The sequence below is a fragment of the Bombus vancouverensis genome, chromosome 3, assembly GCF_051014615.1.
Source record: "Bombus vancouverensis nearcticus chromosome 3, iyBomVanc1_principal, whole genome shotgun sequence".
NCBI lineage: Eukaryota > Metazoa > Arthropoda > Insecta > Hymenoptera > Apidae > Bombus > Bombus vancouverensis.
Window position 1 is genome coordinate 10751167 of NC_134913.1, and position 20830 is coordinate 10771996.

General features: G+C 32.7%; 1 protein-coding gene and 1 long non-coding RNA gene across 7 annotated transcripts in view; one reads left to right on the forward strand and one right to left on the reverse strand.

Moving 5' to 3' along the window:
* Positions 1-20830, forward strand: part of Evi5 (ecotropic viral integration site 5) — a 29753-nt gene that overhangs the window by 3888 nt on the left and 5035 nt on the right. Inside the window, exons 1-11 of one of the 6 annotated variants that reach the window (XR_013058077.1) lie at positions 2034-2116; positions 2867-3058; positions 8819-9099; positions 11610-11843; positions 13001-13264; positions 13426-13690; positions 13834-14196; positions 14386-15063; positions 15198-15680; positions 15777-15875; positions 19920-20075. Coding sequence is in view for 1 of the 6 variants with exons in the window: in XM_076617423.1 (XP_076473538.1) it covers positions 9035-9099; positions 11610-11843; positions 13001-13264; positions 13426-13690; positions 13834-14196; positions 14386-15063; positions 15198-15680; positions 15777-15875; positions 19920-20075 (2607 nt within the window). In the remaining 5 variants the exon portion in view is untranslated. Of the gene's footprint in view, positions 1-2033; positions 2126-2866; positions 3059-5924; positions 6103-8818; positions 9100-11348; positions 11541-11609; positions 11844-13000; positions 13265-13425; positions 13691-13833; positions 14197-14385; positions 15064-15197; positions 15681-15776; positions 15876-19919; positions 20076-20830 lie in introns of those variants that run through there. The other 5 variants (XR_013058078.1, XM_076617423.1, XR_013058079.1 and 2 more) reach the window with 5 other exon arrangements.
* Positions 1612-20191, reverse strand: LOC143302502 (uncharacterized). The gene is made up of 3 exons (XR_013058083.1): positions 20071-20191; positions 1800-2268; positions 1612-1699 (listed from the first exon to the last, which is right to left on the reverse strand). It is a non-coding gene; the product is annotated as an uncharacterized LOC143302502 (long non-coding RNA).

The window sequence follows — 20830 nt, forward strand, 5'->3', positions numbered from 1 at the left end:
TTCGCTATAATTTATATAAACCGTGACTGTAACTTATTTTTGTAAAATATATTTATCCTCCTCGGTATCGACGAAATAGTAATTAAAATGAAACAAATATTGTACGACATTTTTATTATATATTTATACATGGTATTTTTATTACTTCATTACAAGCGATAGATAACATGTAAAGGTTGCACAAATGCAATATTATTTAAAAATGTAAATAAACTAAGTTACTGTTAAATTAAGAAGAAATAGAATAATGTAGAGTAATAATAAACAAGCTATTAGTATAATAGATACATTACAAAAGTCCATTACACAAATAAATTCAACGAATGTGTAATTTAGTCAAAGTTACTGTGTTTATCGTCCGGAAGAATTTTCTATCTGATCTCGCTTGGTGAAGAGCGTTTCATTAAATTTGCGTATCAGAGGTCATTGACCAGTTATTTGATTTTTCGTTGAAATTTAAAATAGAATATCAATGAGAATGAATATTTCGGTCGATAAATGTTTTAAGAAAAGGACACTATCTTTCTTTCATTTTTCTCCAATTGAACGGGCATTATTTTCGATTCTCTATTATAATATAATATTGATAATATCGCTGATCTGTCCTCATTATTCAATACAAGTTTTTGAAGTCTTGCAGTATCGCATAAAAAAATATTTGTTCAATCTGGACAATTTAATTTCTTATAATAAAGAACGATATATTTGTATCAATATTTCAATATTCTTATATTCTCTTAATACCTTATATATATTTTCCAATATTTCAATAATTCCACTAATCTTCGCGATTTAATATCCCTCTCGTATAACGATACGATGTTTCTGGTTAATTTCTCCCATATGTCAGTCGCTCTTCAGTCTTCGTTGAAAAAAACCTACATATTTAAATTTTACTTTTTATCGTTCTATCCTCCGCTTTAATATGTTTGCTTCGCACATCTGGGACCCGAGGAATTGTAACATTTTTATTTATCCACGAAGTATCGTCCTGAATTTTAAAACTGTTCCTCCATAAAAAATAGCAAATGTGACTTATCGTATTCTTGTCTTAGAGCCTTTATGGTACCATAATATCGTATAAAATATCGTAAGCATCTGAACGACGCCGTTTCGTGAAATACCTCGACCATAGCGTCGCACATCACGAAAATTGACATCGGACTATGGTTATAGTAGACGCATATTTGGACGAACTAGCGTTCTGACGAATGAAACATCCGAAAACTGCAATGCCTAGCACTCATAAAAATCTATAAACATATTTGATCACATCGACGTATTGGATTCATCAGAACCTTAATTTGTCCTAATATGCATCTACCTTAACTGTTAACCAATCGAGTGTGATCTTCATAATTTATTCGAAGTCAGATTTTTCTCTACAAAACCACGGACGAAATTTACACCGTGTATAAGTTCATCGAAAAATCTAATTAATATAACAGTGATATAATATAAGAAACAAGAAGCCAACAATCTTCTTGCAGTGTTTCATTAACTCGTAAATTTTTTACTCCGAGTTACAGATAAATAAATAAGATAAAAATAGAAGTAAATCCATGGCGAGAGGAATTTTGAACTGCAATACAAAAAAAGAAAAAAAACATCGTTGCCTGCCGAAATCAACGGAATAAATACTTAATTAACTTAACTGAAGGATTAATTATCTCGACTGATCCAATGCCTGGCTTTGTCCCTGAAAAATCAACATAATCAATATCGCATTTCTTCGTAATATTTCTAGAGAAAATTTGCTATCGTTCCGTCGGCGGAATCGCGTAGGTTCTTTTATTTACTTTCTCGTTACGAAAGAAGAAAGAGAGGTCGGTGCGCATGTGAAGCATCCTGGCCTGCGCGGGCTCCATCGACCCTCAAACCATTTCGTATACGTTTCCAGTACGTGTTTAGCGATCCTACTGTGCCAGTTTGATCGGAAAAGGGAACGAGATAAAATCACCATCGATTGGCCAATTAACCGGCGCCCCTTGTCGGACAATCGTGCCTCGACTGCATTCGAGACCAATCGTTATCTCTGTGTGATATCGTGATATTACCGGTTAAGGCAATCGTCCACACCTGTCACGCCACTTGATCTCGATCCTCGTCTTTTCTGGTTAGACGTGTACGGTCGTTTCGTCGCAGTGAACGATTTTAGTTTATTTCATTCCGATTACTCTCTTTGTTATTTCGTTATCAACACGTTGACTGTCGTACGAATTTCATATACTCTGTGCTGGCAGCGGCGACAGATGTCGATGGTTTACCCTGCAAATAATGTACGTTCGATTTTAGCGTTTTCGAGAAAAAACGGTTTTACAAATTCGATGGTATTTTATAATTAAATAAGCACGTTCTGCAATGTAAAATTGATCGGCAAATTGTCCATTGATCCCTCTTAGGAACGTAAAATGACAAAGGTCATATTACGGTTCAGGATCGTGGCTCTTGAAAATCTCTCTCTGTGTATGTGTATATATATACATATAAGTAGAATAAATAAAAAGATTATTTTTGAGAAATTTGCGAGATAGATGTGATTTTTATACGACGCAATGAAACAGCGAAGAATTATTTGTCACGTATAAAAATTCAAATGTCACAAAAAGCGGACGTACGATCTTTGTGCAATAAGCCATCGATACATTTGATTTGATAATATTTGATTTTTCGAAAATACTATATCGTTCACTTCTTTCTCATAATGTTATTCGAGTAATTCACGTTGCTGACGATTGATTGGTCTTATCTTAATTATTCCAAAGAATTTAGTAACGTGGGCCACCGATGGCCACCGTGGCAGTCAACGTATTAATACGTATTTTTTCCTCTTCTTTATTTCAAATGCTATTATATCTAATTATAGGAGGGAAGAAGACGAAAGAAAAGGACGATGGTTGTCTTAAAGGGGACGTTTTAAAGGGGAGCGAGTTCTCGAATTTACGTAATCGTGTTTTAGACGATTGTATACACGGTGACTTGGAAATCGTGCTGTAATAGGAAAAGAGGTGATTCCCCGTGTAGAAACAAATCGAAATCGTAGAACGACGATCTTCAGGTATCTCCCCCAAGGATTCTCATTTGAATTAAGGGATACAAAGGGTGTTTGCATAATAATAGATCAAAAGCAATGGAAATTTCTCCAGTTTCAATCTCAAAGTTTCTTTGGGATTACTGAGATTAAATCGGTCGAACACTTACAAAGTAATTCACAGAGAAGATTTTACAATTTACGTAATCGTACTTTAGATAATTCTATGCCTGTTAGAGCAACGTATTAGAATTTTTGTTTAGAGGTTTTGTAAAGAGTATTCTACGCTCGTGTATGTGTAATAGATCAGTAAAGGCAGAGTTTAGAACGGAAGAGTTTAAAAGTTTGCTTTTATTCAGGTGGAAGACGGATTGAATTTAACGAAGCCCTGCGAGATCGTTTCTGTGGAATCTCAGAGTTTACGTAATCGTTCCTCGGACGATTATCTGTTCGTTAGGTTAATGTACTATTGCTGCTTTTATTTGGAGTTAGGGGATATATCAACATACGACATAATGGATAGAAAGTGGTTGAAGATTGGAAGCAAGGGTGTATTGGGGATGAAATAACAGAACGTTTTACGTTTGCTTTCTCTTTCGTGATTGAGATTCTGTCTTTCGCTTCTTTCTTATTAATCGCAGTTTCTTTCATACTTACGAAAGAATACAGTTCCTTATGTCGCAATTGAAATACTAAAAATAATATTTTTAACTTATCCAAAAATTGTACATTTTATCGTACTGCTCGAACAATACTATTGACTTTTCGAACAATTTGAGTCGATCAAAAGGCTGGTAACTGTGAGCATCGTCGAGCCTCGATATTTATAAAAGTCGCATCACCGCGATATATACAGCGAGTCAGAAGCGATTCTAAACAGGTTTTTTCGTTACAAGCGATTTCTTCGTAGATTCTACGGTATATTCGACTCGTCGCTTTATTCCATTGTATATCGAGCAGAAAAGTGACTGCAGAACTCTATACGTGCCGTATATAAAACACGGAGAATCTTTACACTGGGTCTACATTGTCAGGTCGTTTAACAAAGTGAAACGCGATCGATCGTCTAATGTCTGATATAAATTGTGTCTTGTTAATCGCACAGCTTGCAATACGACTGTAACGTACACATAGGTTTTCCTATGGCATAGCCCTTTGTGCGATTTAAAGCATCCATTTTCATTAAGACGTTGTCGTGAACCAAATATACCGATGTCCTTGATGATTCTTAGAAATAATACTTTCTTATTCTTTCCATATACTTTTCTTGTGAAAACTATTTTTATAAATACTATTTAAACTTTCTTCTTCTTGCAAAAACTATTTATATGTAGCACACGTGCTAGTCGAAAAGTTTTGGGATATTTCGAAGAAAGAAAGCAACGAGAAAGATGAAAATGACGTACGTAGTTCAGAATGTAAATGACCAAGTTAGATTTACGTTAAATTTCGTTGTTGATATTAACGCTAAAATTACAATAAATTCGATATTAATAGCAAATATTAATACACATTTACGAGCATATATATTCCTCTTTATTTCGATATATTGCGATGGTGAATGCGTTATTAATTAAATCTAGACGTTCAAACGAAATTATACAATGTTCCTGCAAACGTGTCTTTTCTTTTTTTCCTTGAAATTAAATTCCAGTTTCGTGACCATTTCGTCGAATAAAATATTCGTTCTCTTATCAATAGACATACATATGTACTACAATACCAAATACGTATCGTACGGTTTGGGCAAATATTGTTATTAACGATAAGCTTACCATGCTGTATACTGGAAATCGCTATCTTTTGAATAATTACGAACAATATACATTATCAGAGACACTTGTCGTGCCTAAACAGCTAGATATTATGTGTCTCTAACACGAATGTGGAACGTGAGATAGTCAGATACGCGATCAAAAAGTTCTGTCACACCTACAATTAGTTGTTACACTTTTGCGAGTGAAAACGAAACGGAACGTGGGTGGGAACCATGGATCGGTGATCACGCGATTTTACCTTGCTTCTATTCTCAGAGAGTTTAGAATTAATTTAACGAATAGTCTTTACGTTATAACTGTAAAAAATGCTTATACACGAGTTACAAATATTATATATCTGTGATTATACAATCGCCGATAGAAGCACGAATTGTGCAAATAGTTTTAGATTCGTTGATATCTCTCAGTGTCTATATTTATTACTGGTTAATTTTTCATTGATTTATTATTGTAAATGTATTATTATACAGGGCTGTTATGCGGTACACTTATTGGGAAATTTCAACGAATTCTACTTTATTTGATTTTTTTATATTGCAAGGCATTTACAACGCGAGATAAATTAGCAAAGTTGCGATAAAATAAGTTGAAAATAAAAGCAACCTAAGGGATACAATGCGTTTACGTATATCGTTCTCTTTGTCTATTTGAAGTTTCAATATCGTAAAAGCTGCGCGAGAATAATAAATATGGGAATTTTGAAAGATATTGGAATTAACATGATTAAAGTAATACTTGATCAAAATAATATTTATTCAGAATGGTGACGTGTTCGAATGTAATTACGTGGAATTTGTAGCGAATAAAGTGATTAAGAGTAGGAAGAATAGACAATGTCGGTGGTAACGTTCTGTAATGAATTCTACGCGATCCATCATTCTAATTTGCGTTAATTTCAATGTAAGATATGAAAACATATTGGTCTTCCTTCTCATTAGCATATGAAAGCAGCCTTTTGTATGGTACTATACTTCCGATAAATGACTCAGTGTTCGCTTACCTCTTTAGAAAACACGGAAAAAAAAATAAAAGAAGGAGAATGTTTCTACTTATTACGATTACAATTCTCTTTTCTGCTCTCTATTTCTGACACGTTTTAACGTATCCTCAGACTACCAATATGTATTTTCAAGGTTCTTCACTAAGAGGATCAATATGTATCGTTAATATCTATTGACAAATTGACTATTTTCATCGAGAACCCTGAAATACAACGATTATTGATTAAATGACAAATTTATCGATTGTCCGAGAGCACTTTTACTTCTATAAATCAAAACTACTAATTAACAGGTAAATAGTACAATACATAAATAAGATTCATAAATAATCTTCAGAAAATTATATAAAAAGAAAATTCACTATTATTAAATTTCATTGAGATACTTAACTTTAATTTCGTACTTTGTTAAATTAAACGCTACACGTTCAACGATTATTTATTTTTACTCGTAATACTATCAGTTTAATTTACACTGTACTGTCGAAAATAGCGTGTCAATATGTTAGATTTATTTATCGTGTCCTGCGACAGTCCACTGTACGTTTACTTAAATATTTAATTAAATATACAGGGTGGTTGGTAACTGGTGGTACGAAGTCGAAAATATAAAATAAAAAATTTTTTTTTTAATTTTTCCATCGAGACAACGATCTACAGTGAGATCCGTTATAACGAGACGCGATAAAGTGCACGCGTACCGAGCGAAAATTCAAAGTCGATTTTCTCGGAAACAAAGCCTCGAGCGAAAAATTGTTATTCTATATTTTCGACTTCTTTTTTCGCCTAGAATCACCCCCTTTCCGCTTGTACCACCAGTTACCAACCACCCTGTATAAATATGTAATATATTGTTTATTTTTGCAATTATTCTGATCTGTAATCATCAGTAGATAGTGGATTTTTATGCAATTTTATAATAATAATAATTTATTTTTCAGCTCTTCGATTATGAAAAAAGACTTGGTTTACGATTGTTATTTTTATTTGTCTTGCACTTTTAATCGTAAAACTTTTATGCAATTTTATATTTTTATCAATATAACTAGCGATTTGTCTCATGTATTTAATTTTATGACAAGTTTTCTACTTTAGATGTTTTATACATTTATGCATATTTTTGTTCATTCATGAAGCTCTAAAAAATGTCCTTATGAAGAGTCATATATATCGTTTTACATTATCTTTCACATAAAATTCTTACATTGTAACTTTACTAGGTATATGAAGTATATCTCAAGGTATATGAAATTTTAAACATTAATTGTAGAAAATATAGAGGAAAATTACATCTTTTCAAAGAACGATGTGCATGAGTACACATTTCAATGCGTGTATTCTCCGTATTTTTGAGTCTTCAAACTTCTCATACATGCATATAAATCCGTATTCTAATCATCATCAAAGTATCATTCCAGAAAGACATCAAAGTTCAATTTTTTATCAATTAAAATTTCATTCTGCATACTCTCTTAACTTATTTTATTTTTTATTATTAAAAAATTTTTATTCTATATTTTCGACTTCTTTTTTCGCCTAGAATCGCCCCCTTTCCGCTTGTACCACCAGTTACCAATCACCCTGTATATTATACAATATTATACAATACAATATTATACAATAGGATTTAATTTAGTAACACCGTTCGACCAATCGACTGTTGAGCGATCATTGAAACTATTTAAACGATATGGTTGCTGCTTGCGCAGATGTTCGTACACGCTTGAAATTCCACGGTAATTCAGAATACCGAGAAACACGTATTATCCCATCTCGCAGCCGATGTATGGCATATTGCCAGCAGTGTTTCGCGCGTTGCATTTGTTCGCTAATTCATTCGCACGCGCTAATTGCTCGGCTTTCTTCTTGACCTTTTGTCGTTCGTGCGCGTCCGCTCGCTTCGAACTCGACTGGAAAATTCGAGGCACGAAAGTTTAAACATGAATTTCAGTCGTTTTTAGAAAAGATATTGAGCGATAAATGTACACGAAGAAAGCTGCAGGTAATAAAAACGAGCAAACATATGAATTGTGATGGTTGAAATGTGAAAAATTAGTTGCAGTTATTCCAAGAGAAGTTGTCGAACGAACACGAACGAGTAGCTGAGATATAAATTATGGTAGCCAAAGTGGGAAATATTTCGAGGAAAATTAATTCGAATGTTTGATAGGAATAACTAAAGGATTTCCTGGTTGGGAAAGGAACCGTGAAACTCTTCGATCGACTAGAGAAACTTCGGTCTCAAGGATAAAGTTGCGAAGCATATTAACGTTAGACAGCTGCATGAGTCATTTCGTAGGATTGCTTTGCAGATTCCAAGTAAAATGCATTCGTTTTATCTAGGATGGAAAGTAATGGAGGAAATTTAAAAGAAAGTTTAATTTCTCGTATTCTGACAATTTTCTACGGTTTCAATCTAATCGTAGAAACTTTCGTTCACGGAATTCTCACGACTGCTATCTTTATTTATAAAAATAAGTTTCTTAATTTTATCGAGTTCCATTGTTTTGCGAATTTGAAAAACTCCGCTAATTTTGATAGATTTTCACAATAATTATCTTTCCCGTTATCTCTTAGTAGGTGTTGTTCTTGCGATTACATTTCAAGCAAAAACCTAATATACAGGGTGGTTGGTAATTGGTGGTACAAGCGGAAAGGGGGTGATTCTAGGCGAAAAAAGAAGTCGAAAATATAGAATAACAATTTTTCGCTCGAGGCTTTGTTTCCGAGAAAATCGACTTTGAATTTTCGCTCGGTACGCGTGCACTTTATCGCGTCTCGTTATAACGGATCTCGCTGTAGATCGTTGTCTCGATGGAAAAATTAAAAAAAAAAATTTTTTATTCTATATTTTCGACTTCTTTTTTCGCCTAGAATCACTCCCTTTCCGCTTGTACCACCAGTTACCAACCACCCTGTATAATTCAATTTGAAAGATCTTGCGGTAAACCGAAGAAGGTTTATCGTAATTAACGTCGAAAAGTACGTAGAATAAATTTTTCCCCGTAGAAATTCGCCGACCTACTCGGGCAGAAAGTTATTCCAAGAAAAAGATGCTTCTGAACAATGCGAGTAAAATGGTTCCGGGGGAAATGGTCGGAAAATCGTGCGCTGCGACGAACGTTTCGCGGAAAGATGGAAAGTAATTTGGTAAATCGAAGGTGGCGTGTCTAAAAGTCGATTTTTCGATCGAAAGTTACGCGAGTGAGACGAGAAAATTTCTCGATGGTTCTTCGTGGTTTGCTGGCACCAGCGGCGGCGCGATGGACACGAAATAAAACAACGAAAAGGTAGAACGATTGCATTAATTGAAGTTCTTAATGAACGTTGGACCGCGTTCTAAAAGAGGACATAGGTGAAACATATATAATGCTTGTTACGTTACATATATAATGCTATGTTAGAGATAAAACGCGAAATTCAGAGAAATGGTGTTTTTAATTTAAAAATCGAATTGTGTAACCCTTTTCGCAAAATATTTGAATAACATCAACATTCTTTAGATTATGAACAAGGTTGGCTCGTTGAAGATATTTGATGCGAGCTAAAAAGTTGCAATTAAAATTTCAAACTGACTTGAACAATGAAACAACGATGAATGACAATTAGAAATTGTTATTGGAATTTTATTATGCTCAGGGTACATTGAAATACAATTGTAACAATAACGTGTATAAGTTTGATTGTTCGATCTTGCATGATCTTGACTAATTTTTGTCGTATTGTATCTTGTACCTTATACGTAAGAATTAAAAATGTTAGGATATTAATTATGAGACACGGAATATTTTTTACATTGCCGGATGTTCTCTTTTCTTTTTTTTTTTTTTCAAACAATGACATAATATTGTATCAATTTATAGAGTAATTTATTTTCCTTGGTATAAAAAGCATTTCCTCCAATGAAAAGCATAATATGAATACAAACATTAATTGTGAGACATGGAATATTTTTTACATTGCCGGATGTTCTCTTTTCTTTTTTTTTTTTTTTTTTCAAACAATGACATAATATTGTATCAATTTATAAAGTAATTTATTTTCCTTGGTATGAAAAGCATTTCCTCCAATGAAAAGCATAATATGAATACAAACATTAATTGTGAGACACGGAATATTTTTTACATTGCCGGATGTTCTCTTTTCTTTTTTCTTTTTTTTTTTCAAACAATGACATAATATTGTATCAACTTATAAAGTAATCTATTTTCTTTGCTAAATATTAGCAATGCAAATCATCTGTCTTGTTGTTACGTTTCTTCGTATAACTTGCTCGAAAACCCTGTTTGTTCTATTTAGCGTGTTATTCGTTCATATTCAGACATACGCGTATAACAAATACGTAAAATAAGAAGTTGAGAAACACACGAGTCGGAGTTTTAATTGGACGTCTATGAAATCCATTCGTCGCTACTTGAACCTCATTGATCTTGCGTGAAACGATATTTTATTTAACGACGAACGATTTAATACAAGAAAATATAAAATCGATGTTAAGGCCGACTCGTTAACGAGATGTTTTCACACTTTTCCTTTTTATCCTTTTTTGTTAATTAATTTCCACGTCGAAAAGGTGAGAGGTGTATACCGTACGGTTTATCGGCGATCTCTCTAACTGCGTAGACGAATAATTATACCAAAATAGAAAATAGTATTTCAAATTACACGCTTTTCTTTTTCGACTGTAATTTTCGCGCGTAACTCCATGTTCTGTCTTATTAAGCGCAAATAAGAGAAAAGCAAAGTGACTAACGGTAATGTTAAGAAATAAAATTAAAATGTAGAAATTATTAATTAATTCAGATTAACTGTGAATGATAATATAATATCTTTTATAACAATCGTATTTTTTTTTCTTTATATATACATGTAAATCGGAAATGAAAGGTAAAATTTCTTCGAGTAAGGTTTCGTTTTTGAGAAAATCGATTCGTAGATTTATAGATGTATGTGCTTTGAATTATGTGCTTCTGTAATATGTAGAGAGACCAAAATCGATAAACCGATAGATACCAACAACATGTCGCGATAATAAACCGGTAGAATAATAGATAATAAACCAGGACGTTCGTAAGTGTATAAGCAGGAACAGAAACAGATATGTATGTACACCAAGGTTTATCATATCGTCACTTCGAAGTTCAGTATACGCGTAAGTATACTTGATACATCGCAATGTTCTCAAAAAATCTTGTTCAATTGAATAAATAGAATATTGTCTATAATATTCTGCTCCTTATGTAGACATTGCATTTATTTATTTTTTATGTACATCTGTTTCATTTAAACCACAGTTAATAGTAACATGTACATATTTTTGCATTAAAAACAAAATTTTGTCACTTCCCAATGAGAAACATAGCAGCGGGTGATTTAAATAATGAGACGACAATTTCATTTATTTCTAAAAACAACTCAATTATATATAACTAAATTAATAAATATAAGTTTTATCATATATCATTATTACATCGTTCCAGGTATAGAATAATATTCTTTTCACACACACACAAAATCACATTAATGATAAATAGACTATGGATGTTTACGTATTGTAAATTCACATCTGTGTGAACCTAAATTTTTATTTATTTATACTTCTTTATATAATTGCTTTATAATTCTCCATAAATGCCTAAACATTGGTAGTTTACTAATAAAGTCATAATATTTTTTGATGATATTCCAAAAGAACAGGCATAGAATGATAACAGTAACTGGCCTGTGGAAGGTACGCACATGTATAACATTTTTGTTACGTCACTTTACATGCTGACACGAAACAACGATCATTTTACAGGGGTCAAGAGAAGCAGGCAGCCGGACAATTAGGATTATCACGTTATGGACCGCAGGTGATGAGTGTGTTGTGTTTATGCACCACGATACACCAGACGGGTCAGAACAACAATCAGGCCAGCAAGATACTTCCGAGCACACCACCGATCTCATCTGAGGAAGAGAGGATAAACTCGTCGCAGGAAATACCCACCGACGAACTGGCTCTATTAGCTAAGCTGGAGGAAGCCAATAGGTGAATCGTCGCGCTGACTAACGTTCAACATCGACATTGCATGTGCAAACGAATCGTGCTTTAGATACTGCGTATACATTGCCGCTTACACGTTCAATTATGTTGTGTTACGTGACTCAATATCATTCCATACACGATCAGTTGATTGTGAATGAAAGAAGGTGTAACTTGAATGGGATGAATCAAAACATTTCTACATAAAAGATAGCTTATGTAAATCGAAATATAAATATTTGGCGCTGTTCTGAATACAATAGAATATGCTAAACTCTAAATTTTTTTCTAAGCGTTCAATTTTTTAGTAAATGTAGAAGAGGAAATATATTGTATGCGTTTCTATTCGATTCAACGAATAGGTGAATGAAAACACTTTTAAGGAAAAAGTGATTTACGTGAATGGAAGGGCAGATATTTGTTGCTACTCTGAATATATTGACAGTGTTTTCTAAATTTCTAGCTTTTCAATCGCGCATCTTTGCATTTAGAAAAGAAGAAATGTTGTATGTTTCTATTTAACTCGATAATAGGTGAACACAAGTAGATATTGAATTCACATTAATATGAAATCTTTTAATTATTCTGAATAGTCTGTTTTTGTATTAATTTGGCAGTTATGTTTATCTTATATTTTTATATTTCAACTGATACTAAGCACACGTTTAGAAAAGAATGTATATACTCTTGCATTAATTAGGATATTTATTATAGTCTTGGGTTGTAACATATGAAAGTATAATTTTGTATGACACTACCTATCCGTAATGTTCTATTAGCTGAGAGTAATTATACAAAGAACTGGCATTTGTTAGTAAAAAGAACTTCAAACTTTATAGCACCACTTGATCGTATTAGTCCATTATACATCTATATTTATAAGTAATTTTTATGAATGTCCGAAGTTAATTGGATTTAAAAATTCAAGTTAATTGAATTTAGCAAGATAATTGTATTTAACTAAAATTGAAATCTAATTGATCAACATATTTAATTTATATCTAATTCATCCACTGTTACTAATAAAGATGAATTTATTTCATATTTATTTTTATTTCAACCAAGATGATCAGATATCTCATATGTTACCACTCAATAGTGTTTTAACGAGATTGCATTAATGTAAAGTACATGTCTAAAGAGTTTGATGTAATTAATAACAGGCTTATCGAATCGGATGCAAAGTCGTTGAACTCGCTCCAAAGCAATCACAGTAGAAAAGGTTCCGACACATCTCAGGTGTCCGTGGCGTCGGGGGGCAGCGGAGGAAACAGCGATGCCGCACCCCGACGCCACAATTCAGCTGATGGCGAAGAGAATACGTGGACCCTATGGGGTCACATCGTCGCTGATTGGGATTATCATTGGAAGAAGAGGAAAGAGTTCGTCAAAGAATTAGTACGTCAAGGAATACCTCATCATTTTAGGTAATCAACTCTTTAGCAAAAACTTAAATTTATCAAGTTCATTAGTATCTTTGGATGATCTACGTACTCTCTTAAATTTAATAAGAATCAATAAGAAGTAAAATTATAAGATAAAAACATATTATAATGAGTGGACAACTGATTCATGTTCATCGTTACAGAGGTATTGTTTGGCAACTATTAAGTGGTGCACATGACTCTCCTGTGAAAAAGCAATTTGCTGAGTATATCAAGGCTACGTCAGCATGCGAAAGGATAATCAGGAGGGATATAGCCAGAACGTATCCTGAGCATGATTTCTTTAAGGAGAAAGACGGACTTGGTCAGGAGAGTCTATTTAACGTTATGAAAGCGTATAGTCTTCATGATCGTGAAGTGGGATACTGTCAAGGTTCGGGATTTATTGTAGGATTACTCCTTATGCAGGTACACTTTAATATTTGAGTGGGATTAGAGAGCTATAAAAGAATAAGAATAATTATTTTAAAGAAAAAAAAAAAAAAAACGAAGACATGGGATGAATTCTGTTGAGTCAATCAGAATTAAATAGGTATATCAATTTGTTACAGCAAATGCCAGAAGAAGAAGCTTTCGCTGTACTGGTAGCGCTTATGCAAGAGTATCGTTTGCGAGACATGTTCAAGCCGAGTATGGCTGAATTAGGGGTGTGCATGTATCAGCTAGAACATTTAGTTGCTGACACTCATCCCGAGTTACACGCTCATTTTACGGCTCAAGGTTTTCACACGTCAATGTACGCGTCGTCTTGGTTTCTTACGCTTTTTACCACAGCGCTCAGCCTACCGCTGGCCTGCCGCATTTTTGACGTGTTTCTGTCCGAAGGCATGGAAATTATTTTCAAAGTTGCACTGGCCATGTTGCATTTAGGCAAGGAAGATTTATTAAGCTTGGACATGGAAGGCATGTTGAAGGTAACTGTTTATCATCAGAATCCAACATCTTGCCCATAGATAAGAACTTTAAAAAAATACAGAACATATTACGTTTAGTCGTAGAAAAAAGTCAAGTATCGCAGGCTTTATAATTAAACAATGTTTTCTCCACACGTGGATTTGTTTATTAATTATTTTATTAATATTTATCAGTTTTTTCGTGTGTAGTTCTTTCAGAAACAGCTACCTGGAAGAGGCGAAAAAGATCCAGATGGTCTCATGAATCTTGCCTATGGTATGAAAATAAATCCGAAAAGAATGAAGAAACTCGAGAAAGATTATACTGTGCTGAAAATGAAAGAGCAAGAGGAGATGGTTGAACTTCGTAGGCTTAGAGCAGAAAATAGGTTACTTAGGCAAAGAACTGAACTTCTGGAAGCTGAGTCTGCGGAGTTGGCAGATAGATTAGTCAGAGGTCAAGTTTCTCGAGCAGAAGAGGAGGAAACTGCTTTCGTTGTACAAAGAGAATTAGCAGCTCTTCGACACACGCATCTTGAAACCAGTCATCAGCTTGAGCAAGCTCACGAAGAACTAAGATCATTGTCGCTTCTGCTAGAAGAAAATGTGACATCAAAACAATCCTCTTTGGATGAAATTTTGTCAAAGCAGGAAGCATTGTCACAAAAAGAGGAAATGATACAGTGTTTGCAAGAGGAATTGGTAAGAGTTCGACTACACGAAGCAGAGAACGACGCGACGATAAGGGAACTTAGAGCAAGAATACAAGAATTGGAACAGGATAAAAAGACGTTGCGTGAATCAACGCCGGATAATTCTGTTGCTCATTTACAAGAAGAACTGATTGCTGTGAAACTAAGAGAAGCAGAAGCTAATCTTTCTTTAAAGGTAATTCATTTTTTTTGACACGTTAAAAGTTGTGAATTTTCTATATTTATAAAGAATCGCTTAAGGTTCTCAAATATTTGTAAAGTATGTATTATGTATTTAATAAACTTATCGTAATATAAGAAATTTGTTAGGATCTTCGGCAAAGAGTAGTGGAATTGAGCAGTGCCTGGCAAAGGCATCTGCAAGAACATCGTTCCGCTCAGAATCAACCTGCAAGCGATTCCACGCCGAAGAAACTTTTGTTTTGGGAGAACCGAGGACATGAAGTGCAAAAGTTCGAAGAGGATTTAATGACAACCAGAATTCGAGAGATGGAAGCTTTGACAGAAGTGAAGGAGCTTAGACTCAAGGTCATGGAGCTTGAAACTCAAGTGCAAGTTGCCACGAATCAACTTCGTCGACAAGACGAAGGAGGGAAATTAATTAAAGAGGAATTAGAGGCTGCCTTAGCTAGGGAGAAGGAACTTACTGCCAAACTACGGGAGCAACAACATAAATATTCCGATCTGGAGTCTAAGATGAAGGATGAAGCTATGATGGCTAGGATACGTGATGCAGAGCATGCGCAGCAAGTGGCAGAACTCACCCAGAAAATATCTCTTCTTGAATTAAAAGTACTATTTCTTTATTTGTACTAATTTCTTTAACTATCCCAACATGAATATTTACATACAGATATAGCAAATATGGATTATCCCTATTTTTTACAGAACGAAGAGATGCACGCGGAAGGTGAGCTTAGAAATAATTTAGATGACAGTGAGAGAGTCAGAGAATTGCAAGATAAAGTTGCAGAATTAAAAGCTGAGGTATGTGAAAATTCTTTGCTTTATTCATGCTGCATTAATGAAAGCATTGATTAAAAAAGAAAAAAGAACTGCAGTAAGAGGTGAATGGAAGAAACATTGTTAAAATGTTATTTAGAGCAAGATCCAAATTTAGCCTTAGTATTATATTTTTTGCATGTATTGCTCAATTTGCTCAGGATATTTTTATTATTTCTATAAAATTTATCATTAAACGATGTTAAGTTAAAAATAGAACCATTCATGTGAATCTCAAAGAAGCATACAGTATTTTAGTACTGAAAATATAGCTGCAAATGCTTTCAATTATGCACAAGTATAATTATTATACATATTTATGATCGACGATGATCCTCGTTAAATTTCCTTGATTAAAGTTGAATCTTATCTCTTTGTTTAACGTATTAACTACACTATAAGTCCAAAGTATCAATGGTAGAAGTAATGATGGTAGTTAACAAAGACGTAGAATTATGATCTTATTACAGTAGTTTAAGGTCTAATTTTTATTCAATTTGCTATTAGACTGCAACATAGTAAATTTTAAAGCTTGTAGAGTTACATAACTATTAAAACATATCGTACATTTGGATATAGAAGTAACTCGAGTTGTTAGCCTGTTATAGGATCTTGATTTCTTGTTTCAGTTCGTCCATTTTCATACGTCTGTTTTCATATAATCATATACATAAATTCTATACAGTTGTCGTAATCATTGATACATTTAACATTTCTAACAAATTATTTCTGATTTTAGTATTTTTAATATTTCTACGTGATAAAATAATAAACTTTATTTGCATAGAGATGATATTTTATTAAATTTTTTGTTTCTAGGATTTTTCTACATAAAATCATCAATTCTAATGATACTTAAAAATCATGGCTCAAGTTTTTTCATGAGAATTTTATACAATTCACTGTGACAATTTTTTTAAATCATGTTTACATATCTGTGATAATGCACATTTTTTGTAACACCATCTTGTGAAGTACCCATGTTTTTCACACACACATTTTTTCTCTATCTGGAAGCTCATATTTATGGGGGTTTAACACTATTGTTGCTCTTTTCTGTTGCACTGTTAATTCACATATCACAAAGGATTGAGATGTGATACAAAGGATTGATGTGTTCCTAATAATGTTCTAACTGACTATCCTAAATCCTTTCAACAAGAAGGATATATGAAAAAACATGTATATAAATCAATTGTATTTGTTGGGTGCACAATATTACGTCTATCGTTATAATATATAACATAAGCGAGGATGTAATTTATGCTTTCATGTTATTGTGACTCACAAAATTATGCACCAAATTGCACCTCTTACTGCAATGTAATGCTAATCGTCACGCTAATAAACAACTTTTTTTTATTGATAAAATCAAGTGCTATAAAAAGTTTAATTACAATTTTCGTTCCAGAATATTTTTCTTTCTGCTTGTAGGTGTAATATTAAAATTAATACGAAATTTTATTAACATTATTGACTATGATATTAACTAATTAATACCGAGATAAACGTTTTATAATATTTCCAAAATTAATCAAGTGAATACTAACTATGTGACACATACTTCTCATATTTGTAATTAACAATTAACTGTTATGATAAAATATAGCTTTTCTCATATTTTTCATATTAAACAGATAACATGTTCCTTCAGAGGTACCTGTACACATTAAGAATTCATTGTGCTTTCATCATCAAAAGTACATCTGTGGTTGTTTTAATCCTCTCCTGATTTTGTGTGAATTTTCTGTTCACATAATTTGTGTGAATTTTCTAAGTCATGGGAGAAATTGTTGACATGTAAAAGCTTTGAGGTGCATTCACAGCTTGTTATGTCTCTGCTGCAATGCAAAATATAAGTAATAAATGTCGAATCGCTTCTAAACTTAATCGTGGTTACGATAGCCGCTCAGTTAATGTTATTTTTTGCATTTATGAAAATAAACTAATCATCATCGTAACTAAATTAAAATTTATATCTTTGAGGGCATCATAATATAATAAAGTATGTATTTGAATAAAATATTTATGTTTTAATTGTATTGTACATTGAAAATTTGCAATAAATTAATTACAAGATTTTAAAACTAAAAAATATATTCTATCTAAAATTTATTATGAACTTTTTTACGACATTAAAATAGATATAAGTACCAAATTTTCAATGTTTTAGCATTAACATTTAAGGCGTTTTGTGTAGTCACATATTAAAATCACTCTATTATAAATCAAGCTTGCCATTTATAATACTAATTGTGCTTCAAGGACATTGTATTAGATATTGAGAGCTAGCACAGCACGGAGTAACAATTGGTTCTAATTCTACAAGTAATTTTAATTGAAAAAAACATGCAGAAAGTATGATTTCAAAGATACACCTTCAAAGATATCTCATTTATTTTTACACCTTTTCTTAATTAGACATTCAGCAGAAATGCATTGCAATATATATGCTATTAAAAAGATATATCAAGCAAAAACAATCATTCATGTAGAGAGATATAGTATCAATTGAAGTTGATTTTAATGTGAATATAAATATGAATGGAATTCTTATTGTGTAAAGGTACCAATCACTAACACAAAGAAATTAATGGTCTTGTAAAACTAACCCTCTATTGCTGTGTTATCTCTGTCTCCTTAGTTCCCTACGCCAATCACCAGCCCGGAGACTGAGCCTTGGCGCTGGCTCGAGTAAGTCTTTACCCATCCGTAAGCATTATTTTCTTTCCATTTCATGTTTGTAGCATGATGACAGTGTGTACTATATCGAAAAACTGTATTTTCTTTCCATATAGTTTTGTACATATATTTTATGAGATAATTACTTGCTATATTAAACTACAGGACAATTTATCCTTGTCTATAATAAAGTGCTATGAGACTCAGAAAAACATTAAAATGAATTTCGATCTCGCCCTAATATCTCCTTGGACTTTTCATTCATCTACACATACACATATAATTCCCCATTACATTGTTTTCTTGTGCTGACTTACAATTGCACATCTAACAAAGCACTGATTTAATTCACTAACTGTGTTTGATATATGCTTGCAACTTGCACATTGTAATTAGTGTCTGCTTGCTTTACTTTCATTTTTTTTACTAATTTATCACAGGTGTAAATAAAGTTTTTTATTGTAGAAAGAAATAGGAAGGACATTTGTGAAATGCTTTAAGAACATTTATAAGCAATATTACAGATATCTTTATGTAACACATTGCTTAATCAATGTGTTAAGTAGTGCATGCTATCCATTATAATTTTCCACACAATTTTCAACTCTGTGTGCTTTATATGAAACATAAAGTTGATGCTATCAATAATTTATTAAATATAGTAGAAGAAATGGATATTAAGGATAATTTAACAGTTAAAAATTTGTGCTATATTCATAGAGATGCACAATCGAATAAGATTATTTTCATTTAGAATTCTAGTAAAAATAACTACTTGATAATTTTTTATTATTCTTTGTTGTATTTTTTTCAATGAATTTTCGAACATACAAAAATAAAATGCATGGTAATCATATGTGGTTCATCTAATCTTAATCATTTATATTTATTTGTTGCAACTTTTAAAACACATCATCATCTGATTTTAGGCAACTTTTATCGCCTTAAAAAATGGCGTGAAAGACTTCAAAAAGTAAAAAAATTGAAAAGATCAGAATAGAAGCATCTGAATAAATTTCATAAAGATTGCATACATTATAAAAATTACATTATTTTGTGAAAAAGAAGTACCCAGAGATGGTAATCTCACAAAATTGTCCTAGAAATAATTTTCAACAGAGTGATTGTTATAATTAATAGAGTACCAAATCATATAAACTAGAAACTACAATGCACATTTGCCTAACAAACTAGAAAGTAGTTGAACCATGTCAAATGGAATACTTTTAGAGAAGGAAGCATAAAGCACATTCCTTTTGAAAATGATGATGTACATCTGCAAAATCTCATAAAACTCCCTCTCAATGAAATTTACAAATATTACTGCATGTTAAATGTGTGTCACAGGTCATGAGGCTAGAAAGCTGGAAGCAACGTTGGACAGGCAATGGTGGGCAAAATGTAAGAAGTTTCAGTGTTGACACTGAAAGCGAGCTGGACGAGCGGGATCTCAGAATTTGTTTACAGGATCATATCAATGCAACTACACAGAACTCACCAGAGGTATAGAATTCCATGCATACCAGACATTAGGCAGCTAATTGTTGTTCGAACACACACAGAAGTATTCCATATGTCAGAGCAGATGGGACCTTTTACGTTTCATGATCATGCTTTCGCTGTAGAGAGAATACGACGAGTTATAACACACATATAGAATATTATAAATCGAGAACACATAGGAATAATAGCGATATTATGTTTTTAGTTTACGTGTAATATCACTATAGCTCGTGATGTATTAACAACATAGTAGTAATTAAAATAGGTGTAATCTGGCGGTCATTAATAACGCAATATAAAATTATCTGACCCGGATCGATCATTCGTTGCAATCAGACTTCGAAGTAGTATGTATTTGTAAAATGTGTTCGTTTAATACAGAATGGTGTCTAGAGTGTCTCAATGTCTCGTAGACATTTTGTTTCAATAGCATCGCAATTAACATTTACAATTTTAATTATTTTATCACGAGTCTCCGCAAAACCAGAAACCACCTTCAATTCATTCCATTAATTTTTATAATAGATAGTTCATTGCATTTCGAAGTCTGCTTACAATCGACGAATACTATAGGTTAAATATAACTATGTGACGCATAAACGACACGTTTTTATACGTATTACGCATTCTGTGTATTTTTTGTAATTTAAACCAAATGTAATTCCATTTAAGGAATTGTATATTGAATAGAATGAAATCCGGCGACGGGGAAATCGGAGTCTTATACGAAAGACTAAGAGTCAAAAGGAAAAAAA